This window comes from Orbicella faveolata, unplaced genomic scaffold, assembly GCF_042242905.1.
Source record: "Orbicella faveolata isolate gen_17 unplaced genomic scaffold, um_ofav_v1 contig_35, whole genome shotgun sequence".
Classification (NCBI taxonomy): Eukaryota; Metazoa; Cnidaria; class Anthozoa; order Scleractinia; family Merulinidae; genus Orbicella; species Orbicella faveolata.
This window is the reverse complement of record NW_028301564.1, coordinates 374,966-401,938: the sequence shown is the minus strand read 5'-3', so window position 1 is coordinate 401,938 and position 26,973 is coordinate 374,966. Positions and strand designations below refer to the sequence as shown.

Genomic DNA, 26,973 nt, shown 5'->3' with positions numbered 1-26,973 from the left:
GTCAAAGGAAAATCATTATTCACATCCAGTTAAGCTTCTGTGTTATTTAATTTCTGAAATAACAGGAAGTCGACCTTTTTATCAAGCCAACTAACTGTCGAAGTATCAGTAGAAAAAAATATTTTCATAAGTGCATTTTTCACCTTTATTTCAGTTAGCTATAATAAGGTAATTTACTGTAACACGCTCAATTGAGTCGTCTACCTCAAAGGTCAAAATTTCTACAAATTCCGGCTTGTCATCAGTCTGTGTCTTTCCTCTTCAAGGTTTAGGACTCGAGAAAGAAATGAAAGAGGCTGCAAGGAGTTCCATCTTACCACGGTTGACATGGAAATGTCCCTGAAATGTTGCTCATGTTCAATGAGGTGTAATGTTCATTAGTTTACCAGTCTTAAAACATACTGCAAAGTACAAGTGCTCATTTCTTTCGCTAGATGCAGCCTGTTTCCTCTACGTTTGTCCCCCGGAGTAATTCATTTCCTCATAAATTCGTTTGGCTACACGGCGGCAGCTACTATTAACAAGCACACGGGACAAGAGATCCTCGATCTATGAGAAAGAGATAAAACGTTTTCCATTTCTTTTTATGTGATTATACCACGGTAAGTTGAAATTGCAAGCACAATTATTTGTGTAAAACATAGAATAGTCGGTTGGTAGCTTTTTTCAAACTAAGGATGAAAATCAGAAAGGCTGATGAAAACCTGATATGCATATCAAACTAGTAAAGCTGTACTTTTGAATTATAATCTTCCTGATGAAAAATTGTTTTGAGGAGCTGTGTAAGGCGAGTGGGGTTGAGGAGTAATAGAGAGGGTAAGGGACTCGTTCTAAAGTAAGGAACGGATAAAGCATAAGAAAGTTTATTTAATAATTAGAGCTTTTAACGTATTTTTAAAATTCTTTCAAAGCATATACATGTACACACAGAAGTTTCAACTGACCTTGCCGTCAGAGGTTTTTTTCATTGAATTAGTAAAGAATAACAGTGTAAGAGTAGATTGACTGGAAACTACCAGGGAGGAAAGATAAAAAAAAAGGATACAACTACGGAAGAATGAATGGTAATGTCATGCAGTGAATCTGAATATCTCTACGGTTAGTCTTCAAAACGTACCTCGTCAACGGACAAAAAATGATTTTCTGTGCGTTCATCGCCCAGAAACGAGAGCATGTCGTTCGTCAATGGCAACTTTTGAAAAGCGTCTACGAAATCTACGATGTGGGGAAAAGCGAGGAATGTGAGGACAAAAGTGTGAGACATGACCCAGTTTAAATCAAACCAGAGTCAAGACTTCAGGACTCGCCTGTTCGCGTTAAGGTATTACTGGTTTTTGAGAAATCCATGGCTCGGAGGAATCGTCCTTGCCTAAGAAAACAAGCCAAAACCTTCCAGAGGAAAAAAAAGCATGCAGTAATTTAGTAATTCAGTCACCTGTATTACATTTTATTTACAATGCATGAATATTAAAACACCACTTTGTTTTGATTCGTTTTATGGTCATTCTATACTAGCTTTGTTGTTAAATTGCATTCAGTTATTTTAGCATTTAACACACATTAACCTCTTTAGAAGCACCAACGTTTGCGAACACAACTTCTGCAAGTCCAATGAGTCCACATTTACAACTACAGAAAAAAAAAATAATGATAAAAAAAATGGTGTTTAGTGATGGCATGGCAGGCATGTACCAAAAACCTGTAGCATGAAATACGCATCCTCGTAGACCCAGGGCCAGTTACCAGAGTTGGGGAAAGTCAAAACGGCGCGAAAAAAACAATTGGTCGGGTAAGAAAGGTGAGAGAGAAAGCGAACACGACTTGGGGCTGAGTTCTTATCGCGCCAGTTCAAAAAAGCTCTATGAATGATGCCTCCTGATTGGGCAGAAAGGCCGAAACCCGCTCTTATACCAAGCCTACACAAAGTCAAGTTCGTTCACCACATTTGTTTTAGAAGTTTGTCTAGATTGTACTCGTCGGATTTCTAGACAACAGACACAACACGAGGGAGTTCTAAACGTTTTCCTAAATAGAATTACGGAAACACAGCCAAGTCTTTGTTCTTACTCTATATAAGCCCAACACTATCTAGATGGTTGGCCTGTAAGTTCATTCTACTGAAACACAGACTTTTCTCTTAATGTCAATAATTAGGTAAATTATTATTAGCTGTAAATTTTTATTTAAACTAGATTAGATCTTACATTGTAAATTTTTTAATTCTTATTTTGTAATTATTCTGTATTGTTTATTTACACACGACCCCGCAAGCTGCAAGCTTAACTACTTATCGTGTTTAAATAAAGGTTACTTACTTACTTACTTAATACCGCACATGCATAACCAGTTACTTTATTCTCTCAAAATCGTCTATGTACACGACACCTACATGACCAGCATCTCATTAATCATTAATTCAATGGTTATCACTTTATAAAAAAACAAGTGGTCATTGATAAAATTAGTTTCCGTTTGCAGTAAAGCCGTGAAGCGTTGCTAATAACGTGATTTCAATTTTAATTTGGACTAAGTGTGCCGGTGTTTATGTTAAGAAATTTTGCGAAGAAAGGGGAAAATAAAAAGGCGTCTGAGTGTGTTGGATAAAAAATGATCAAACGATATCCTGTATATAATTTAACTGATATTTGGAAGCCTTGTATTTGGCAAGTATTCATCGAAATGCTTCTGAATTCGATCATCTGATTAATTTTAGGATGTTCTATCGCATAACCGGTTTCTTTACGATAAATTCGTGGAACTCTTTTCAGACAGCTTATTCCGCAAAAATGTCGCGACCAGCGCGCAGTAAAACGGCCCATGTAACTACTTTTGACGCAGACATGTCGCGTCTAGCCTGCGGTTAAACGGCCCATGTGCTTACGTTTGACGCAAAAATGTCGCGAACTGTCTCTGGAACATCAAACAACCGCGTGACGAAAACATGAGATGACACACGTACAAGATCTAAGTAAACGCTCCTTAATAACTAAAATTCGAGAATGTTGACCTAATAATTTTGCGCATCATTTAAGGATAATCAGCTTAGTTCTTCCGACGACGTTTTCTGGTCTCAAGTGCCACGATGAGAGTTTAACGTTATTAAAGGGTATTTTGGACAGATTTAACATACAAATCCAACTTACTCAGAGAATTTCTATTCACGTGGAGAATTCTAAAGGTATAATAACAAAACAATGTCCAAAATAACAGTAACACAACAACAAGAATGTATGATCAAATGAAAAGGCTCAAAATCAGGAGGCAAGTTAATACAAGTTCGCAGGGTACGCTAAACAGGCATTAATGAAAGAACTAGATTATCCAGGGATGTTCTGTTGACTAATTACCAAGGTCTCACAGTTAGAACAATTCAACATCCAGATGTCATGATGTTGCATTTCTTAAAGTAAACTTTATAAAATAAAATGTTTGTTGGTTTGTCGTGTACAGTGCATCTCTAGCCAGAATATTTCGAGCAGTTTTTCATTTTATCGTGTCTATATTTTTGTTTACGTACAGATCGCTTTTCTACCTAGTAACTCGCGGATAAAACCTTTAAACTTCTTAGCCAACCCGCTAAAATGAAACTTTCAACATACAAAGATCGAAGGAGATCACATAATTCAAACTAAAGACATTTACAAAGGCTTATGCGGTTTGCTCGTTTGTTGTTGTTTTTTTTTTTTGCTATGGGGGAAGGAAAATGATGGACCGCTATGGGAATTGATTATTTTTGAGAAAAATGGGCGGTATTTTACTGCAAATATACCACAAACCACAAAACTTTAATTTTGACGAGAGGCGGCCGCGAAAATGGTGGTCGAAGTATACGACACGGTGTGGCGGGAAAACATCAGTATAAAACACAAAATGCGCGTTCAACCAGGTTTCCAACAATCATCTTCATCATCAAATTTGTCGGCGTGAGAAGTTTTTCAATATTTTTGTTACATAACGTGAACGAGACAGGACTTATCTCTCCGGCACTCGAGGAATCGGAAACAGAGATAAAAACAATCAGTGTAGTGTTGACATTTGATTGATAAAGAGGTCTCGTGCGTTTCCGAAGACTGTCACGAGGAGGAGAGCCTCAAGTCGAATCTCAAATTCCCAAGTGATTTCATACATAAAGGTCTTGCAAAGCTCTAAAGACTCATTTTCGCAATGCGAAAAAATTTTGATAGCAAAAAGCCGCTGAAGTGAAGCAATGTTAAGAACAAATCGTGGAATGAAGGAAATTTAACAGTAAAGGAAAAATTGATGCTACAGGTTACGTATCTCTATTCATGTTAGTGTCTGGATGCTTTTTCCTTGGAGACAGGAATTGGGGAGGGTTGGTCAGTGCTGGACTGTCATCGAAACAAGGCTAGACGATTAGGATTTTGAAAACAAAGTTTTGAGTCAGATTTTAGGCTGTCGTTACTCCTGATAATTACGCGCACGCTAGCATTAATTAAGTGCGAGTATGGAGACATTTGCACTCGTCTCTCATCCATGTTAATAGACCATGCTCGTATGCGGACGTTAAATTTCTGTCTTGTCTAATCCACCAGTCTAATAAATTATTTAAAAAGTCAAGTTTGCGACTTTTTTATGCTTACAGTTCAGATGCGTTCAAGATGTGAGTAGTGATGTTCTTGTCCGGAGCCGAAAGAGGTCAGCTTATGTGAATGTTTTAATTCTACCATGGAGAAACATCCCTTAGATTTACGGGGTTTTTTCATTTAACCCATTTCAAAACCTGTAAAAAACCATGTCTTTTTCCTCTGATTAATCACTGATGTAATTAGAGGAATACTTCAGGATACACATTTTTGCATTGCTCAGTAGAATATAGTTCGTCAGGTCTTTTATAAAATATTTTTTTAAAATATTTTAAATGCCACCTTTGTGTTTTCCCCCAAGACCGAAGTTTCCCGTACGTGACTCTCTAAATTATCTTTTCCTACTTCACTACGTTTGTGGTTTTAGAAAATTCTTTATATTTTTTGCTCCGTTCTGCACAAAAGATGATTTTGGATTAATCGCAGTTCGAGAACACTCTGTGTGCTATTGTAAGGAAATCTATCCTGAGCGGTGTTTAGCTTATATCAATTTAAAATTCTGAGTTCTTGACACGTGTTCTTAACAACATGTACCTGAAATAACCTCAGTCCATTAACACTGCATTATAAACCACGCAATATGACGAAAATACTTGAGCAAATGGAACATTTATTTCTGTGTGTCATGTCAAATGAAGTTAATTTGCTTGTTTATGACTTACACCTGAAATTAAAACGACAATATAAGGAAAGACAACTTATAAGGGCAAAAACCTTGGCAAGAAAAGGAGGGTGGATCGTTTGAAGAGATTGACCCACAAACTGTGTATTGACATCGAGGATTCCGTTTTTAACTTTACATTTTTATTGGACAACTGTCTTCTCTCTCTCTCTGTGAGATATATTTACAATCTCAAGAATCCCGCTGATTTTCAGCAAAAGTTCAATCAACCATCAAAAATTTCAGATCACACGAGGAGGCATCTACAATTGACGGAGGTACATAATTAACTAATAGGAACTCTTTTTACTCTTATTTATTTTAGCTTGTAGTAATTTATTAGGTAATTCTTATTTATGTCATTTTTAGGTGATTTTTATTTAGGAGGGCTCCACTGAAAACCGCCTTTGGCGAGTTGGATTCCCTCACTAAATATTATTATTATTATTATTATTATTATTATTATTATTATTATTATTATTATTATTGATTTTGAAAGAAAATACGAAAAATGCAGAGGCGGGAACAGTTTAATTCTGCATTTATATCTACTGTCAAAATATGCGTAATATGTTTTTATAAATAGTCTGACTATTGTGAATTGTTAAGTCGATTGTTTCCGTTTGGTAGTTCCATAGGTAAATATGATTGAAAGCTCCAAAGTCGAGCATTTCAACATAGACAAATGAAACCATCCGAGTTCCGCAATTCATTACTTAATTATCGATCAAAGTGAACAAATAGCATTGCGGGCAAGTGACTGCTGCCAAGTAATTTACATATAATCGATTTGAGATTTCAGAGGCAATGAAATACTTCCCTAATTTGGTATTTACAAAATTCAATGTTTCAAAAGATCTTTTTGTTTTAGTCATAATATTGCAGATTTTTACAGGAAGAAATGTTTACAGTCACAAAATGTGTACAACAGGTCAGTTTATGTTGAACAACCGGTTTTCTACCTTATTTTAAGACTCCAAATCCTTTCAGTTTTCTGAATTGAATGAAGTACACTTGAGGTTTTAAGTTTAGACAAGCGCCATCGGTTTGTCTTCCCAAGAGTTCCGCCGCAGCGTGCTTCTGAGCACTTTTTTCACCTCTTGCTTGAATATCTGCGTCTTCAGGCTATAGATAACAGGATTGACGGCCGAAGAGCAAAGAGCGACAGTCTGCGCCCATTTTAAAGCTCGCATGACAACCCGGTTGGCGGCGCTGTAACGAAAAATCATCGGGATGACGATCAGAGGAAGCCAGCAGAAGATGAAGACGGCTAAGACACTACCGATGGTTTTCGCGGCTATGTTCTCTCTGTCGCGTTTCTTTTTTGAGTCTTTTTCTATGTGTTCCGCTTGTCTTGCGATGACGCGCTCTTGACCGCGTGCGATCAAATAAATACGGATGTAAATTGGGACAATGATCACCACAAGAGCGAGTGTATAGTACTTGGTGATACGCTGAACCGATTGTATAATACCACTCGGTATTCCCAGCCCCAAGGAGATAACCCAGATGAGACAAAGCAGGATAGAAGCGCGCTTGAAATTCGCTTTGAGCTGGTACTGCATAGGTGTTACGATGGCTATGTAGCGATCTACGGTCAAGACGGCCAGATTACTGATCGATGCAAGCATAGAGACGAAGGAAAATGTCTTTCGCGTCATGCCGTAGACTGGATTTGGAGGCAGTCCGTACAAAAACACAGCGTTCATTGGTTGAGCAACGATGCATACCAACAGATCTGCCAGTGCCAGGCTAGAGATGAAAACGTTCGTGACAGTGTGAAGTTGCCGGTTCCGTGCGATCACAATGAGGACCAAGACATTGCCGATGATGCCGCAAAGGCTGAATACTACATTCACTGAGGCGAGAAAAGTAGCTTCGATGTTGCTGAGGTCTACAGTCGAATTAGTGGAGCCGTTCTTCACCATATTTTCAAAAATAAATCTTTCAGTTTCTTGAGGATCTGTCTAGTTTGAAAGGAGGTTCGTCTAGCGCGATTCCAAGCAATTTGTCATTGCGGCCACTGCTATTTATACCAACATTTTTTTGGTTTCGCAAGCGAATCTCGCCGGCTTCCGTGTTCTGAAAAGCAGTTTTCGCATCCGGTTAAGCCCGTAGACTCGTCATACTTTGCCAGCTAGATAAAAAATAGCCCTTGCTCCAAGCCTATCGACCCTAAGCCAGGTCGTTCGGTACTAAACAGCGCTATTTAGCCTCTGACAAGCGATAAGCTGACTGAAACTCGAGTCGCATTACAAGATAACATTGCATCCCGTCATCAGACCTGTCGAAAGGTCTCTAGCGCGGTCGTCTCACGGCGTGTGCTGAAGCTGTATGGGCAAACTTCGAGCCACTGATGCGAATTTATAGCGAATGCAGTGACAATTAACGGTGGTGTACCCTTGGCCTGTTTTCCTCTTGATTAGTTCGTTCGGGATACCAGACACCTTGTTAATAATAAATGAGTTGATATTTACACCTGCCCAAAAGGAAATGAAAAACAAGTTAAGTTTTCGGTTTCGCCAATGACTAAAAATTTTAATTAAAGAAGACAATACAACCGGCGCTGCAATCAAGAAATCCTGGCTTAAAAGGAAGGTTAAGACGATTATTGAGGAATAAAGTTGCTACTCTTTTACAAATTTTATCGTTTATTCAAGTGCCCGCAATTCATTACAGAATATAAGTTACCATCGAACTAGGTCAATTAATGTGGAAAGCAAGACGTCTAAGGCTTCTTTGTTGTTATTCTACATTAGTCGACGCAAATAAGCCGACGTTATTAACTATCACATTTGACGTTTTCTTATTTTGTAAAATCGCACTTTTTAATTCTGTTCACGTTTAACTGCCCGAGAATACCATTACGATAAAAATTATTTGCGCCAGTCTGTTTTTTTTTTCCCTTAAGTACCGTCTCAAGATGAACGGGGGTCGTAAATCAACTTTAGTAAATTGGAAGCATTTTGATCGACATGCAACTTTGCTAATGCGTCGCAGCTTGCTGCTCAAATCAAACACTTGCGCGCCCGCCAGGAAAGTTTCTCAAAATACGCTTGCTGAAAGGAATCTTATTGAGACAAACCAACGACTCAATCCGGCGACACTCTGGGGGAATATAATTTAATATTTAAAATATAACATCCAGATCCCCCGTGAGATGCCCGTACAACTCGTGAACATTTTCAGTTCCGTAGAATTCGTAGTCTCTAGTGTCTACAATGAACTTCCACCTGTCTGAATCAGACAATTAAGACTATGAAGACAAGGGAACTGAACAAGGTTTATAAGGAAGTCCATTCCACGATAAACTTCGCGTCACATTGCAGGGCGGAAAATTAATCTGCCTGAATGTTAGTGCACTGTCAAAACAATACTTCAGCAGGGAATTATATTTATGCAAATTTTTAAGGACCTATTTTAGGCAAACGAGACCTAGGAAACTGAGTCTGGCGGTACGAAGTTTATTTGAATAAGTAATTCACCAACGAAGGATGCCTGCCTGTTTTTTCTTTTGAAACTGGGAAGGAACACAAACCGATTGATATCTTATTATTTCAAACCATTCCAGCTGGCTGTTTAAGTACACGTTCTTACAAATGTTTCCTTTGCGACGGCTTTGAGATGCCGAGAAATGTCACCAAAACATACAGACTGACTTCTTGTGAGTAGCTATGAAAGGCACCCCGCGGTTAATTGGAAGTAAATATTATTTAGTATGGCAGCTTTTATCTGCTTTACCTCGCCGCCTGCCAGTCTGGTGTCAGTTATTCTTGACACGAAAACTATCTGCGCACTAAAACTATCTGAGAGCTTGACAGCAATATTATTCACTACAAAATTGCCATCGCCAGAACACTCGATGGCAAAACTTTTGCAGCTGTATTAAACAGGAAATGTGCAAGGCCTAACCAAGCACAACAAGCTAGTCACTGCTTTAATCTTTGCTAATGTTCATCAAAGCAATGTGCAGAGCACTACGTGAAAATTAAGGGATATAAGACATGATATTTTAAGTCTTAAATTGTTCTGATCACCTCAACTGATCGTTCCCTAAGGTAGAATAATAACCAAAAAGTTATAAAAGACCAACAAATTAAACAAGGATCACTACGACTTAGAAAGATCAAGAACCATTACGAACGACAAACCTTGACAAAAAACTGGCCAATTGTTTCAAGCTGCGTCTTTCGTGACGTCGTTCCTGTGATTGCTTTGGGTCACAAAAATAGATCAGTTAATCCGGCCATATTGAAAATGGTGCAAGGTGACACTGAAGGAGAAGCAATGTTTTCATGAGAGGCGTAAAAAAATTCCGCTAAAATTTCAATTGTGAAATATTCACGTTAATGTTTAAACTACACGTACCTTATAAATGTTTCCCTTATTAAAACTGGGGCTGAATCAAGATGTGCTGGGACGGAGACGTGATGTTTTAGCTTTCATTATAAACATCGGCGCGCTGAGAGTGTTTCCAAAACCAAATTTTACAAGGCAAACTCGGTACCAGATCACAATACAAATAAAGTATTTGCAGCAATTTACGCGAACGCTAACTTCACAGTTCACACATTACTCTCTTTCAAAGAGTTCTAAAAAACCTCAAGTTTTTAGACTTTTCAAAATGTGAGCGTAAATTTTAATAAAAGGAAAGAAGACAACTAATTAGAAAGGTTGTGACACATGTCTTGAAGGCGGACAATTTTTGCTCATTTTCGTTTACGAAGGAAATTAAAAACGAAAAAAAACAGCAGGGTTTCGATGTAATTTTTATTTGGCAAATTGGGCGGAGGGAAATTCTAAGAAGGGCAAACTGAAAATAAAATCGAAATGTTTTCTGGCTTGCTAGGTTTTCGTTGTTGATAACGAACGTAGTTGAACGCGATCGGGTTGAGATGCTATATCTACAAAGGATATGCAGTAAAAATAGACAAGCTTAATATTACGAGCCTTGAAATTATTTCCAAATGATGGCTTAAAATAGAGAAGTCTTAAAGCTTTTGTCACGAACCTTTTGCACCTGATGAATATCTTGCTGAGTGGGAAAAGGGGGCCGATCAGGAAATAATCTTGTTCTCAGCTTGTAAATAATCCTCATCCGATTTAAACCTTGCAAGCTACAAGCACATCGAAAATCCTGGAAATTTTGGTTTCGGTTTTGAATGAAATAATCCATAAGTTGAACAACAAATAAACTGTTCTCAAATGGAAATGATTGCTTGGAAAGCAGTATGGTGACTGGCGAAAATCCTGCAATAATAAACTATAGAAACCGCGACAATATTTCAGTCAAAATAGCTTGAAGGTTATTGAAGAGACAATGGACAAAATAAATGGAATTGCGCTGTTACCGACGATTGGGTAATTTTACGAGTTTGTTTTTATCCTGTTTGCGCGATTGCCAAGTAAAAAAATAAAAACCTAAACTTTGAAAGGGGCAGAGGTACTGTTCTTAAAATGTGGCTTTATCCTTATGACAACCTCGACTTTCTTGTAATAAAAATATTTTCCTACAAGAAAGTGCATGTGCACCGTAAATGTTTTTAAATATAGCATCTAAAGAGAATGACCGAATATCTTCACCAAAATACACGGACTGCAAATCTCTTAAGCTTGTAATTATTTTGCTTGTTAGCAGCTGTTACTACTTTGGGGTTAGGGGAAATTGTTTCTGTTGTTTATTCTTTTGTCTTCTCGAAGCCTATAATGTTCGGGCGGGAAGTGAACACAGTTTGCCTCGGAAAGGAAATAATTTGATTACAACGACTCATTTCGTTCTATGTCAATTGTACCGCGAAGCGATATGTAAGCAAGTCAATAACTGTTATACCTTTGTAGTAATTCATATGAAAATATCGCGAATTGCGCTGTTCGACGGTACCAGAGTTGAGCAACACTTCAGCGTTGATATATTTTCAATTTCTTTACTTGGGTTATTTCTAGCGCAGGAAACATTAGCTCTACGATCAAATTTAAACTCTTACAAGTAATTGTCACTAAAAATAAGATCTCTACAGGAAAGAATTAGTGTTAGACGCTTCGTTTCAGGGCTTCAGTTGTACACTCTTAAGATCAGTTGTTTACTGACAAGGACGTCTGAAGGGCTTGACTCGGAATTCTGACGAGACAACAAAGTGAATATTAAGTGAATAAAGATGGTGAATTCTAACCCGATCAAAACAAGGAACTGTTCAACCAAGTCACACTAGTTTCCCGACTTCAGAAACTGAAAGATTTAAGTCCTTTTGAAGGAAATAAATTATAGCTAAAGAGAATTTGATGGGACTCACATTACCAGCTTTGTGTTAGAATCTCCAATGCCTACCATACCATAGTCCTAAATATCGAAGACGTGTCTTAAGGAAAATATTAAAAAGTAAAGCCATTTAATTTAAAATAAGCTTTCAGATTTCAAGACAGAGAAGTAAACAAGGAAGTCAGATGACAGGCTTAAGCAAAAAAATTAAACGTTAATTCTAATAACATTAAAGATGGATTTCTTTCAGATGAGAGATTAAACTGATTATAAAAAGGCGCTTATATGAAATTTAAAAATGCTTAGCCATTTGTTTACACGTTGTAATCCTACATGGCCTGTCGCTGCGTTAAATGAGGAAACAAAAGCCGCATATTTGGAGGCGACGCTGTGATAAAATTAGCCTTAATGTTTTCGAGACGTGACAAGGCAACCGTAATATGTCTAAACACCTGCCATTTCAAAACAATGATTAACATAACGTGAGCCGATTCTGCGGCTCGAATCCTAAATGAAGAAATTAACGCGTTTTTGGCAAAAACAAAACGTGAACTGCTTTAAATTAACTATAAATAGCTGTTCTTTGGGAATTAAAAAGTAAAGCGTTCTAAAGCAACGATTTACTGTAAATCCTGTAAATTTTGCGCCCTAAGACCTAAATGAGGAAACAAATGGGCGCTTTGACAAACAAGAACCGAAACCATTTCAATTAAATTACAGTAGAGCCACCAAGTCGTTTGAAAATAAATCAACAAATATTAAAATGAGAAGCAGGAAATTTGTGGCGGATAGAGTGCATGTCAACCGGCATCTTGAAGACGTACAAATATACTCCAACTACCTAAAATTTAGACAGAAACTTGGCTGTATTTCGCTTAATTGTCCGAAGTGATAAAGTAATAACACCCCATTCACACCAACTTGTTAAACATATTTAAAAGTGGTTTAACTAAACAAGGTTAAAAATTAGTTGTTCATACCGTACACACCCCACAACTTAACATGGTAAAAACCTGTTTAAATAAATTATGTCAGCATCCGGTTTGAAATTTGTCTTCTCAAAATGACTGCAAAGCGTAATTGACAAATTGATAAAAACCAAAACCTGATAGTTAAACTAGTTTAGTTGGTGTGAATGGGGTATAAAACTCTGGAGCCAGGTTCGATATCCTTGATCAGATAGAATTTAAATATTCTAAAATAAAACGTGGATAAAACCCAAGTAAATCTACCTTGGAAACAAGCACAATATTAATCACAGTACAAAACAGCTCGGCTTTCGAACCTTGAGTGTTTCTAACTGACTTGGACACACCGCCATGTCTAAGCAAATACTCAAAATAAAAATAGAGGAAAGCAAAGAAACAAGCGGCGAAAATGTTGATAGGAGATCAAATGCGTCCGGGTTACGGAACAGACAATGATCGAAAACAATTCTGTTTCCTCAACACAAGGAAGAGATAATGTATTGGATTACTGCTGAGGTATTGAACCAGACAACAGAAGTTCTTCACTCAATATGCTGTCTGGTTAACAAGAAACCCACATATAGTGTACTCAAGATAGAAACCAATGGATAAATTAGCCCGAGCGAGTTCGACAAAAAAAATATTCTCTTGGCACACGCAGACCTCTTTTCGGGCTTTTATTCCGAGAATTGTCAGAGTCGCAAACCAAGAACCACTGTGGACCTCTTACCGTAATTAAACTCACAATTAACCAATCGGAAGCCGCGTCTACTGTCCTGATAACCTGCGATATCAAGTCACTGATGCCCAGAAATTTTTAATTTACAGTACAGGTAAAAAAAAAAAAAAAAAAAAACTTTTAAATAGCGCTAAAGCTCTTAGTTTCCTTTATGGAGTAAACTCTAGTTGAAACACGGCTTCAGAAACTCAATGGCTTGATAGAATATGTATTATTTTCCAGTCGGTGTATTTCGAAAACCTCAGTTGAAGGTCCAGCAAAATTATCATTTTCACAGGTGTTGTTTCAGTCTAATTCGTGTTTTTTTTTAGCGTAAATTTACTCTAGCAATGTTTCAGCAAAGCGTCCGAAATGTTTGTCTGAAAATTAAACGTGCGAAAAAAAAAGACCGAAATTTTAATGTCCGAACTGTTAGGCAAGTAATGTCTGCAAGCCGACTTTTAGGGTCCCTGCAGACAACACGGATGTTATGTTGATCCACAAACATAATGAAACAGGCACATCAAGGCCTCTATCGAATTTCTGGTCCACCTTTAGATTATGGTAGACGGGGCGACCCTAACAACTCTTGGAACCCATACCATTTCTAGGTACTGTTAGACAAGTACTTACCTTTCAGGACATCGGCAAGCGTCGGTAATCAATCGGCCAACCTCTTCAGATAGAGTCAACTGGTGACAAGAAATGAGAAGAATACTGAGATGGAGCGAAGATGTCAAAAAGATACTAATAAACATTGGAATGGGCATCTTATGATTCTAAAGCACGTACATCATAACCAATTGTATTGTGTCTCTCACTTTACCTGATCTTGTGCCATCCAGTGAGTAAGGAGATCTTTTCTTCCTGCAAAAATGTAGAAGATGACGTCAAACCTCTTCTTGAAGTCATCAGGCGAGTTTGGGAGATGGTTTCCCTAAAGTTTCCGTAGGAATTTCCTCCAACCCAAGTATATTACCATAAGATTTAAAATGAAAGGACCCATTTTGATAAGTTTACGCACCTTTTTCTAAAACACATTTAACACACTCTATAGTTTCCCACTTTGAGGGTTTCATGCAACCAGTAGCAACAGTGGCAAGGAGAGCTTCCCAATACTTCGCCAAAACACAGCTGAAAAATACGAAGCAAAGCTTGTCGTAATTGATATACAATACAGAAACAGTTGCTTCTCCTTGCTTCGTTCTAAGCTCTTAACATAAGGGATGGGTGACCGTGTCGCGTCCGCGTATAGTTCCCTTTGAATTTAGTAACCGCCAGAATATCGTAAAAGTGAAGAGCCTGAAACTAGGACACACTTGTTTGTTTGTTTGTTTGTTTGTTTGCACACATTATGCCAGGTGTGCTTACAATGCTTTTAAGTTATGAGGTATGTATATTGTTATCACTAAAAGAGAAGAAAAATTACGGCATTGTTAAGTTACCTGCCGCTATGTGCTGCATCGTATTCTTTGAACTTCTCGAGATTTTCCATTGTCCTTAAAACTCCCTTTAATCAGAAAGGTTATAAAAGTAATTGAGTGGGTAGGTGGTTCAACCATTAAGTCAGCTAATGAACCAGCCAGCCAGCCAGCCAGCCAGTCAGTCAGTCAGCCAGTCAGCCGTCAGCCAGCCAGCCAGCCAGGCATTTAGTCAGTCGGTCGGTCAGTCAGTCAGTCAGTCAGTTAGTCAGTCGGCCAGCCAGCCAGCCCGTCAGTCAGTCAGTCAGTCAGTCAGTCAGTCAGTCAGTTAGTCGACCAGCCAGCCAGCAAGTCAGTCAGCCAGTCAGTCCTCCACTTAGCATAGAAGTCTAAAGTAAAACAACACATATTTTGCGAGGGTAAAACGTCACACTGGTACATTAGTAAATCGCATGGTTCATAGGTCTTAGACTAATTGACAATGAAATCCTGTTTAAAATCTTGGGAACATCTTGCCATATATTTGGTGTCGTCAAATGAAATTTGTTATGGAAATTCACTTGCATGCAACGAGCTCTTCAATTTACTTTAATCAAGGTGTAGATGTTGATTACCTTTGGTGAATGTGCAGCTAGTAAGGCAGCATCTTCAACTTTTCCCGCCTCAAACAACTGAAATGACAACACCCTCAGCTATGTAGTTATATTGACGGATAAGATACATTTAATCATCAACGAAAACCAGCGTCGCCTATTGTTATCTTGTATGAATGGATAACACCTCAAAAAAACGAAGACCAAAAAAAGGAGATACCATCTCTTGCACTTCATTTTAGAAAATAATTGAGAAAAGCACTTTAGAACCATCCTTCCTTTGAGAAAAGAGATATTAAATAAACAATAGCCTCTATTTGACGCGAAAATATGCTCACATATTTGTCCGCGGACATTATCTGTCCCGAGAGACGAACAGTTTTCCGAAAGAGTAGCTCGAGGAAAACTGTGAACTTCAGTGTGGAAAAGATAATGTCCAAGAACAAATTTCCGAGCGAATTTTCGCGCCAAATGGAGGCTACTGAGTTTATTATCCTTCAAACATTTTTCGTAGCACGCGCAGTTTTGAAAATTGGGGAATATCACTCGGATTTTTGTTCTTGGACATTATTTTTCTACATTTTTTTTTTGCAAGTATACATATTCCCCCGTTTTAACTGGGACATATTCAGTCACGTGACGCGTTTAGACCAATCTCATGCGGGCGAAAAGATTTGATGGATTATAATTGTCGATATCTCGCAATCCATGCAAGTACCAACCTCGAAGAAGTTTTCAATGTATTCGAGAATAAACTCCGCCTCTCTGTCTTTGGTTGGATCCTGCAGGAAAAGGGAAAGTAGGAAAAAGATCATTAAAAATCATTATGAAAGAAGGGTAAAGAAGTAAATTCGTGCGACAATTGTGATGGCTCGCTTCAAACGTCACTTCAAAATTATTTTGCATTAGCTGCCAGAGACTTGGAAAGCTAAAAAGGTAGCAGTGAACTAAAATGGCACAAAGATGGAAAACGTACGCTAAAAGCCAAATCAAAAGCCTCGTCCACACTACGCCGGAGGAATTTAAAAACGGAGGTTTCACTCTTAAGACGCACCAAATGTTTTCCGTCCACACTAAGCCGGAGGAATTTAAAAAAGCATTTTGGATTTGCGCTTGAGGAATACTCGGTCAGGGAAATCACGTGATTATCGTGACGCAATCGTTTTCGAAAACCTCCATTGCTTTTCGTCCACACTAAAAAGCAAAGACAGCACCTTTCAAATTCCTCTGCTATGAACAGCGTTTTCAAAAAGCTCCGTTTTCGTGACAGATTAGAGTGGACGGTAGGCCTAACCGTAGAAATAAGGCAGCGTGTTCAAATATCTCCGGCGTAGTGTGGACACATATACACTTGCATGCATTACATCGCTAGTGTTGTCAACGATTAGATGACAAACTATTTATAATAGATCCATGTCAATCAAAGGACGGTTAACTTACATCATCTTCCGCGATCATGCGAGAGGAGAGAGCACTCCTCTGATTTCCTTCTTCTTCAGTGTAGGCGTATTGTTTCTCTTTTCTGTCCGGCTGTAGTTCCTCAGTTTTTTCTTCAGATATTTCATCTGCGATTAAAAAATTCACAGTCCTAGCCATGAGTAATGCAACAGTGAAGTAAAACAGACTATATTCCATTCCAAAAAAAAAAAAAAAATGAGACCATGTAGCTTCAAAAATCGCCCTTAGTGCTTTTTATATAGAGGATATTACATGACCGCGCGGAGACCAGGAGAAGATAAATTTTGTTTCTCCAAGCGACGACGTAATTTTATTTTTATTATATAAAATATTCACAATACATAACGACATTTGTGGCGATTTTCCGAAGATTTTCGACCACTTTCCGAAGATTTCCGAAGATTTTCCAAAATTTGCCAGAAGACCAGACGCACGTTTCCGAACATTTTCCGAACGTTTTCCAAAGATTGCCGAAGACGTCCGAAGAAGATCCGGAGATGTTTCGATCATACACCAACAAATTTAAGTGTATTGAAAGGGACAAAAATGTTATCAAAAATGATATCTTCACATGTGAAGATATCATAACCTCACGTGTGAGGATATCATATCCTTTTTATCAGTTTGTTACCAGTCAGTATACCACTAACTTTTAGTATATGTCATAATCCAGGGTCCCTTCCCTAGATTATTCGACTTTTGAGCAGATATTCATTCATTCAAACTTACATCATTCCTTTCACGGACCTTATTGTTTTATATATATCGGTACTCAAGATAATAAGCCGGGATCTGTCGAATCTGTACACTAACTGTAGCAAAACAAGACTGGAAAAGCAGTGGTAGAATGAAATTTTGTTCGCCAGTACCTGGCGTTATTTGTGAAGCGGTATATCAAACACGAAAGTCTGTGTTTGACCACTGACATTTCCAAACACCGAGAAGAGAGTTGAAAATACGATGCGTAGCAGAGTATTTTTGACGAACTTCGTGGTGTTTGGACAGGTGGTCAAATACTGTCCCGAGTGTTTGATATATCTTCTCAATCGAATTAAAAACTAAGGAGTAAACGAAGACCGGGTATCCAAACCTCCTCCACGGTTGTGATTTTCTTTGTCTAAACTTGATGAATTATTAATGATTTGAGAAATACCTGAAGCTGATTGGTCAGTTTTGTCGTGATATTAGTAGCAGCCAAGACTCGCTAACGATTGCACAAGAACAATCACTTTTAGAAGCAACTGAATATCAATAGATTCCTGTGATTACCTGCCTTCTCCATCGTTCGGTTGGTCTCCCTCAAGGCTACAGCAATTTTCCCAACAATTGAGGATTGCGCTTTCAATGAAGGCTTTCTTATGTTTTCCTGATGTGTAACAGACATGAAAAGACCTTATTATAACGACTTAGGCACCGAAATTTAGAATATACAAAAAAATCACCCCATCCCATCCCACCCCCCAAAAAACCGATAAACTAAACATAACAATCCTGAACAATAGCAGAAATAAACATGTAGAAACAGAAAATGAACGGATGAACGAACGAGCGCACGCACGCACGCAAGTACGAACGAAAGAACGAACGAACACACGCACACACGCACGCACGAACGAACATACGAACGTACGAACGAACGAACGCATGAATGAACGAACGAACGAACGAACGAACACACAAACGAACGAACGTACAAAAGAAAGAACGAATTAACAAACCAATGACTCAATCTCAAACTGATCAGCTAATCAGAACTCAAACAAGGAACGAATAATCAGTGAACAGGGACAGTCACGTGGCTCTGTCGCAATTGGTTTTGATTACGTATAAGATTATCTCTGTCAGTTGTGATTGACATCCAAGGCATTCAGAAATCCCTCAGTATGACCAAACTAGCGACCAACCAATCAATCGACGCCGATTACCAAGGATTCCAACGCACTCACCCAAACAGCGAGGGACAGTTTTGTAGCTACTATTTTCATCTTGAGCTCCTCGCGTTTAGTCAGAAGGGCTTCTTTAACAACCTACACTCAACAAGAAGGGTGAACCATTCAGTGAAAGCTAAAACCACTATATTTCGAAATCGAACTGACGCAAAAACTAATAATAATAATAATAATAATAATAATAATAATAATAAAGCTAAAAGAAAGGGGGGCAAAGGGGAAAAAATATAGGAATAAACTTCTACGATAATTAAACATAATTTATCATCTAAAAACTAAAGCTTGTTTAAAGAGATATGTTCTTAAATGTCTTTTAAAACTGTCAATTGAAGGACTAGATCTTAGTTCGAGTTCTCTCGCCATAAGTCTTTAGTCTCGCTTTTGCGATCGCCAAAAGGTGTTGAGAAGACGATCTTAGTGTCTGTTGAGAGGTGTGATAATTAAGCAAGTCACTGATGTAGAGAGGCGCTGCTCCATTGAGGGTTTTGTAGATCCAGTCTAGATCCCTTTTCAAGAGCGTCCAGAGCATCTAATTAATTCGTACAATACAATGTAGATCGGACAGGTTACAAGGACCTTACGCTAAACAGTAGGAGTTTGGAGAAGGTTAGATACGCTAGAACACCTCTCCCCCCTGGATTCCCCCTGTTCAAAACTCACCTCTCTTTCTTGAAGACGATTGAAAAGCTGGCCTTTCGTTTCTTTTGGAACAAACCTGCAGTTGGCAATGGACATTAGAAACCTGCTACTTGTAACAATTTGTATAGGTAATCACACGGTTTCGAGTTCAATTTGGAATTAATTTGCAAGAGTGAGTATTTCAAAAAGCTGAAATTGCACGAGCCGCTTCACAAGTGCTAATTAATTCCAAATTGAACGAGAAAAACCGTATGATTACTTATTAATAACATAAACATGAAAAAATTCATTTTTTCTCATTCGAGAAAATTTTTTTCAAAATTTCATCATTTTACGTAGTATCATTGGCTTAGAAAATTTCTTACTGCCTTTCAGCCAATCATAATCCAGAATTACGATGTGTAATTTGCACTGGTGTTACACTTGAACTGCACTGCTCTCAGCCAATCAGAATCGAGTAATTTTTTTCATGTATATTATTAAATGTGAAACAGCACGTTAGTACACCTCTGTTACGTGCAGGAAAGACTGGAGGGTGACTTTGGTTTCAAGTTTTAACTCATAACTTACCTGGTTTCGTTCTCATGTTTAACCTGCGTCACTTTGGATTTGAGATCAGCTAACTGAAACAAAAGAAAACAGAAGTAGGGTACGTGAAAAGATCGACATCATAATAATCATCATTTTAAAATTACAACCATTATCAACCTAACGTTAATAACGGTAGATAAGCAACCGTAGCGAGTTTACTACGGCGCCTTTTTCAATTAACTTACTTACAGTTAAGAAGCACTTCTCTTTAAGAAGAACTTTGTGAAAGGCTTTTTGTTGTTTGCCTTTTGTTTCAGCTTGTAATTCTCAGAAGAAATTCACGGTAGCTATATGACGTCATAATTGCAAAAACTAGCTGTAATTTGACGTGATCACATGCGCGCGCATATTGACAAATGTAAACGCAGAACCGAGAACTCAAACTCAAAACTCAAGTAAACGTTCCCCAACAAAATGCAACCGGACGATAGCGTCTTTGTCAATATTTCCGAGGTTTTCGCGCCAACGTCATAAACAATGAAGTTTGTTTGCGGTGAAACTAGCAAACGAAGTTTGATACCTTCTTTGTCAGGAACGCTGTGTCTGTGAGTTGCTCCAAAGTCAGACTCGGCATGAAGTTTGAGCGTGAAGGATGATTTGACTGATCAAACAGTAGAAAAGACCCTGGTAACCACAGATAACAAGAATGTGAGGTGTAGAGTAAAAACTGACGATAAAAGAAGAGAAGCGACATGAAAGAATGACGGGATCTGAGGGGATTTATTTGTAAACCTTTCCGTTTTACGAGATTAACTGGAAATTGTATCTTTCTTAGTCAGGAAACGCAACTTAGAACTTAATTCACCCAATGCCAGGCAAAGAATAGAAGATGTACGCAGTAAGGGAAGCTCTGAAGCAGACCAAGGGATTTATTTTATTTTCTCCGCCCTTTTCGCCTAGAACAACCCAGGGACGTGTTTCTCGAAAGCTCTCGTAAATACCGGGCCCAATAACTTACCGGGTCTTTCGAGAAACGGGCTCTAGGGCGGTTGCAAAATTCAATAATGCGTACACTAAATGAACGCCGAGGCCATACTCCCTTTATGGCGGCATTTCGCATAACACAACAGTAAATTACCACGGTGTTACTCCGTGTTTCCTCAAACATACCTGGTGATACACGGCTGGCTGAATTGCGATAGCTGGACCTGTTCTGTTTGGATGATACTCTAACAAATAAAAGCAACACAAATATGCTATGCAGTGAGCATAAGAACGCCAGAATTCAGGAACAGTACCAAGGTCTCGACCTTCTCGGGCACCAAATGGCACTTGGTTCTTTGGAGTGCCCAGCGTGTGAATGCAATACTATTTTTTTGCCGGTACCCAGGCACCAGTGCTCGGGCACAAAGTGTGAATACAGCCTTATAGACTCAAAAATGATGAGTCAGCACGTTTCGGGATAACTCTCCCGTGATCAGGAGCCCTTTACCCCAGGGCAGGAAAGTGAGAGGAAAGAAAACAGAGCGGGACAAAAAAGAACATCACCTCGTGCATGACTTACTTTCCTTGCCCGTCTCTCAACGGCTCCCCAAAAGGGGCAGAAGGAAAAAAGGAAGGCATTGATCTCTGTTTAATTCAAGCAAAATTTATGCTGCTGAGTTGCACTTAAGACACTTTTTGTAAGAGAAAGTTGTATCCTCAGCAGAAAAAATCATTTCGGTTAAGAGTACAGAGCAGTATCAAAGAAATTGCTAAGCAACGTCAATGTCTACTGGCGACCGTGCGTGAGTCCATAATGATGTGCAACCGCTCTGTAAAAGGTTAAGCTTACTGGAAATAATTACGAGAGGTAGCTCTTATTGTAAAGACAATACCTGAAAAAAAGTAGCCGAACGTTTTGCGCGTGCGACAAAAGAACCGTTTTCAAAGTTAAATTATGTTAAAAATAGGAACATATTTAAGTAAACATCATTGACCAGGAGACGTGAAATACAGCGGAAAACGCTTTGCATTCCATAATTCAATTTAGGAAAAGCGTTCAGAACTCCGTCGAATCTAATGTACAAGTGAGCAGTACTCGAGTACTTCGCCGGAGTGACTCTTTACCACTCAGAGCGATTTCAAATTGGTAAGTACTCAATTACAACAAGCGGTATTCGAGTATATTGCCGGAGTAACCTTTAAACATGCGATTTCAAATTGAGTGGCTTTCAATCTGAAAGTATTTCAACGTGCAGTGTAACGAGTAAGTTTTAATTACTTGGAGCGATTTGGAAAATGTTTCAAGCATTGCTTGAACATATTGAGTACTCAAAGGCAGTATGGAAAACTTAAATGCTTAGGATGAACAAAACGAAATAAATTGTTTTCTGCGGTTAATGCATGACAGTTAAAATGGATATAAATGGATATAAATAGATACAAAACAGATCAGGTCGAAAAAGGAAAAAGTGTCATCTTGTGAAAAGTTACTCTAAGTTATCTATTCACTTCACAAGGCCACCGGTAACTCAAAACAGGTTTGCCCTGTATGTGTTCGCCATTTTGAATCATCAACTCCAACCGGTCTCAGAAGCTCGTTTGACCGGTTTGACCATGACGTCAGAATTGTTTCATTGGTTCACAGCCAAGTCTTTGTTCTTTTGCTTTATACACGCGACACCACCCGGATGGTTGGGCGGCAGGTTAACTGCACTCCATACTCATATCTCTCTCTCTTAAACACTCAAACAGCATGCATTACCATTAACCCCCTCCAACTCCTGCCTCCCAATTCCCTACATATCCCTAATTCAGCTGCCGTTAATGCCCAATCACACCCCTAGCCTAACACCCCTACCCTGACATCTCTCTAACCCGTACCACATCTTATTTATCCCCCACAAATCCCCCACATAATCCCCACATATCCTACTTATTTTGTCAGTGATATTCATCGGTGCGAATTTAATATATCTCACACGGCTTCACAATTAGTACCCAGAACAACTATGGCATTGCTTGAAGTTACAGCAGTCTTTATAAAATAGTGTAAATCTGCAGCATTTCTGACGCTCTCCGTTAAAGACAACTTTTGCATCGAATGAAACAATGGGAACCGAATGAAAGAACAACAGTCGGCCAACACAGTCTCTAAACTCCCTTCTCTTGTCGACTTTGTAAATAAATTTTTGAAAGACGCTCTCCGCTTTTGTCCCAGACTCGATACATCAGAACCTGAAGAAATTAATACAATCCTACTCCTTCTTTTAACTCCCTCTTTTGGAGTTCTTCGTGGGAGTGGAGGGCATTTGTTTTGTTGTTATGTTGAGATTTTCTCATTTTTCTCACCCTTCGATAGAGACTTACTCAGGGAAATAATGTACAGTGACTAAATTCTCGCAATACGTTATGCCAGGGCGCTTGTATTTGGGGGACCTCTTTCTGCTCGCGCTCTGGTCATGCCGAGAAGCGCGCGTTAGTTTCTGGGCGCGGATTACAGGGAAATGGGTGGTTGTTACGGGAAAAGACTGGTTCTTATAGCAGACGTTCCTTTCCCTTCTTTCTCGGGTTTTTCTTTTCCCCAATCCCTTCCACATTTACGCCTGCAACCCTGGCTATCTGGATATACTTCTTACATGTACAGTACCTGCATGATGATTTTAAGGGTGACTCCAGCCTTAGAACGAAAAACAAAAAAATGAAATTACAAAGCAAGGATTTCCTCCTGAGTGGCAAACATATAAGTATACACCCTTAAAGTTATGATAACTGTAGAGCCGAAACTTAAAGCTCGTTTATACAGCAGAATAAAGGATAAAGAAAATGCTGTATGTATGGCTCTGGATTAGATTGTGTTGCTATTATTTTTTTTGTATTGTACATGAAAGTACATGGTGTTTGTTTGCCGTTTGCTGTTTGAAGGCACGGATGTTATTTTTGCGAGATTATAGTCGTCACTATTTGGTTAGCCTGGGTCTCTCTGTTGATGAGACTTGCAAAAAAAAAACTGTTGTAAGGCCAACGCAAGAGTTGGAATACATGTTTGTCATAAACTTTGTAATCTTCAACTTTCGCGCACCACCGTGATCTTTAAAAAACGGTTTATCAGTAGTTGCTGAGTGTCGGGAATTTTGCAGGCATTTTATCGTTTTTAGTGAAGTAAAAGCATTACGAAGAACACAATTATGAAGGGGTATTTTTATGGTCATACCTAAATGTATAGATTAAACCGTTTCAGAGACCAGTTCGAGAGACAAGAAAAGCTCGACGCGTTGACCCGTTTGAACAAACGAGATTCAAACGCATTGCGAACTCGTTTGTGTTGCAGAGCACTGTAAGTATTGCATATTTCTAATTAATGTCTCAATTGATGCTCAAGTTATTAAAGTTGCAGATAATAATACAAACCTGTGATTTATAATTTTGAGCAGTCCAACTTTAAGTTCCAGTTCATCTGCGCGTTTTTTGACCATTCTGACCGGGAAAAAAATTACATTTTTGCATGTAAAGACAGTCAGTTTCAGCACTCTAGCTCTACTTCCTTTTTCTCTTTTCCCGTACGTTTTAATGCTTCTGTCTCACATTTCACAGTGATTTTCTAATAAATGCATAGCCAGTTTACAAAACATGATTACAATGTAATTTTATGCACATTTCTAATTCAATGTTCTAACACATACATTGTTGCCAGTAACAGCCATTACAATCAACTAAACATCAATGCTTCCACCTTTCTAACTTTGTTCCATTGTAACAGACTATTATTTTTAGTTTATCACCTGATTGTTTCAGGTTCCAAGACTGCCGCTGCTAATTTTCCTGACAGATACACTGCCTCTCTCTGACCTCTCTCCATTGCCTCAATGCACTCTTCATATTCTACCTACAAGTCAATGTGAAATACAATCCTGGGGGAGATCTAGGGGGTTTGGGGACTTTGATCGAGCCCCCTAAATTAAAAAAAAAGAGATGTTACAACATCCTGACTTGGCCTCAGAATGCCGGAAATCCCATTTCTGAGAACCTAAATACCTTTTAAAAAATATCTGCTGGAGTATGCCCCAGAACCCCCTACAGGGGATTACCTTCTGCAGTCCATATCTAAAACCGCCTTCTATAAAATCCTGTATCCGTACCAGCAATCTGCATCACAGGTCATGGAAAGTAATTCCTTCTACCACAGTTCAATATTGGATAACATGATAAGAGTTAAAAGCCTTTATCCAGCTCATTTGTGCTAAAAAGAATTTCTTTATTGAAAAATTCCACTTCTGACACCATGTTTAGTACTCACAACTGTCAGCCATAATAGTCAAAAAGTACAAGGATCATGACAACTGTCTACCTGGTTATTGAGAAAACAGCAACTAAAACACATCACAACCCAAGACAACTTGTTACATCATTGCAATTTAAAGCCACATTATTTTTGACTGGTAGGACCAAAGGCAAATTTGAATGCAATAAATTTTTTACAAGGATGTATCTTTTCAGTTTTTTCTCCAATACCTTTATTCTGGAAAGTAGATCTCTGTATGTTGAATGCTCATCTATCAGTCTTTCAAAGCATACTTTGTGCACACAGTAACGGTCCTAGAATGCATATTCACAAAATTTTTCATTATATATACAGCAATTCATGAATATTGCAAACATACCTATGGCCTCAGGAAATAAAAAAAATGTTGATTAAGAACACTATGTAACAAGCACTGCAGCTTGTAATAAAATTCTGAAAATTTACCAACAAATATTATCAATTCTTCTAACAATTTAGAACAGTCAGCCATCTTGAACAGTCATGAAACTTCCAGATATGATTATTGTTATAATTAGTAATGATTCCTGAATCAGCTTTACCTAATACACTGTAGTTATCATCTCCAACAATTAGAATGCATCACAGATCTATGCAGCCAGCCCACTAGAAGTGATACCTTCCTGCCCCTCCACCCTCTCCCATCTTCCAGCCAATCCTACTTACACAGGGCAGGACATGAGTTTTCATCCCAGACTCTCTCATTTATGCTAACAGTACAGGTATGGCAATTTAATGATTCATTACTTTTCATTTTGTTTTATAACATGATATCCCAATTGAAAAGAAGTATGCTATAACAAAGAGGGAATTTAATGACTAGGGGGAGAGCTACTATTCCTGGATGATACAACAGTCCCACACATTACTCTGACAAACATACAGTAAATTATGCCATGAACATTAATGCCACCCTCCAGAAAATACTTGCCCTCCTTTTTGCACCTCCAGCCCCCCTCCTCTCCTACTCCTGGCCATAAAAATCACTAATTGCATACCAAGGTTGTTGTTGTTTTGCTGTTGTGCTGGAGATTAGGAGATGGATGACATAACATTTCCATCAGCAATTGTAGTAGGAAATAAAACCATACACTTTTACCTGTTTGGTAGTTTTGACACTGCTATCCAGATTCAACAGTTCCTGACCAAAATATATTAAATATAAGTTGTAAGAAGCTTACTTTTTAATATAACTAAAGCTTACTTCCTGTTTTGTTACAAATAGGCCCTTCCACGGTTCATTGATATTTTTAAATAACAATTTTAAAACACATTTTAAGCTATAATTCTTAATCTTTCACTTATTAATGAATTAAGGCGAAAGTATATAATTGTTTCTCAGGATCAGCAGGATCTTCTCTTCCGGGTTTCAAAATGAAAACAAAATAATTATTTTTCTTTTTTAATTAAGCTTAAGCTTATTACATTTTCAGTGTGAATCAACCAACAATAAATTGTAGCCGATCTCTTATAATTTGGATAGAAAACACAGCTGCAAACATCACTTCCACTTTCTAAGACATTCACTTAATGCATTTCAGCCACCTAACTTTTCTTAAAACCTACCTTATTTAAGAAATCTTGAAGCTGATTTGAATATACCGCCATTTTCGTGTCCATCACATGTGCGGAGCTGAATCTGCTAATGTATCGACCTAAAAACCTTATAATTAGCACAATTTCTCTTCAGTCGTGTTCCAGCAGGCTAAAAGATTGCTTCCGTTTTAACGATTTCTAAGAAACTCAAAAATTTGCAAGCGGTTCACGGAAAATCCTCATGGATGCAAACCCACTCAACCCTTTTCAGCATAATTTTTTTGGGGCGCGTTTCCATCGTTACCATTGATTGCGTCAAATTACGTGCGGATTGAAC

At 38.3% G+C, this 26,973-nt stretch overlaps 2 protein-coding genes across 3 annotated transcripts; both read right to left on the bottom strand.

Moving 5' to 3' along the window:
* Positions 1–121: 121 nt before the first annotated feature.
* Positions 122–26,933, bottom strand: LOC110056641 (clathrin heavy chain linker domain-containing protein 1-like). Its single transcript, XM_089273475.1, has 23 exons — positions 26,667–26,933; positions 26,200–26,241; positions 25,292–25,375; positions 24,562–24,665; positions 24,191–24,256; positions 23,430–23,459; positions 20,969–21,027; positions 20,379–20,482; positions 19,838–19,890; positions 19,289–19,343; positions 18,626–18,706; positions 17,949–18,045; positions 16,662–16,786; positions 15,944–16,003; positions 15,243–15,299; positions 14,653–14,717; positions 14,232–14,341; positions 14,034–14,074; positions 13,841–13,899; positions 1,566–1,629; positions 1,308–1,389; positions 1,118–1,215; positions 122–549 (listed from the first exon to the last, which is right to left on the bottom strand). The coding sequence occupies exons 1-23, from the start codon at positions 26,718–26,720 to the stop codon at positions 451–453; spliced, it is 1,689 nt and encodes a 562-aa protein (XP_089129601.1). The 5' UTR covers positions 26,721–26,933; the 3' UTR covers positions 122–450.
* Positions 5,195–10,756, bottom strand: LOC110056627 (alpha-1A adrenergic receptor-like). 2 transcript variants are annotated; one of them, XM_020763139.2, is made up of 3 exons: positions 9,634–10,756; positions 9,417–9,538; positions 5,195–7,744 (listed from the first exon to the last, which is right to left on the bottom strand). In XM_020763139.2, the coding sequence occupies exon 3, from the start codon at positions 7,191–7,193 to the stop codon at positions 6,294–6,296; it is 900 nt and encodes a 299-aa protein (XP_020618798.1). In that variant the 5' UTR covers positions 7,194–7,744; positions 9,417–9,538; positions 9,634–10,756; the 3' UTR covers positions 5,195–6,293. The 2 variants fall into 2 exon arrangements, with proteins under 2 accessions (XP_020618798.1, XP_020618800.1); XM_020763141.2 differs by having other exon boundaries at positions 9,417–9,478.
* Positions 26,934–26,973: the final 40 nt, after the last annotated feature.

Excerpts from the sequence above, each read along its gene's own strand:
- LOC110056627 (XM_020763139.2), bottom strand. The coding sequence starts at position 7,193 with ATGGTGAAGAACGGCTCCACTAATTCGACTGTAGACCTCAGCAACATC.
- LOC110056641 (XM_089273475.1), bottom strand. The coding sequence starts at position 26,720 with ATGGACACGAAAATGGCGGTATATTCAAATCAGCTTCAAGATTTCTTA. Across the intron at positions 14,075-14,231 it reads TAAATGTGTTTTAGAAAAAG|GAAGAAAAGATCTCCTTACT; the intron begins GTGCGTAAACTT and ends ACATTTTTGCAG. Across the intron at positions 1,630-13,840 it reads GCTTGCCGATGTCCTGAAAG|TTGTAAATGTGGACTCATTG; the intron begins GTAAGTACTTGT and ends TTTTTTCTGTAG.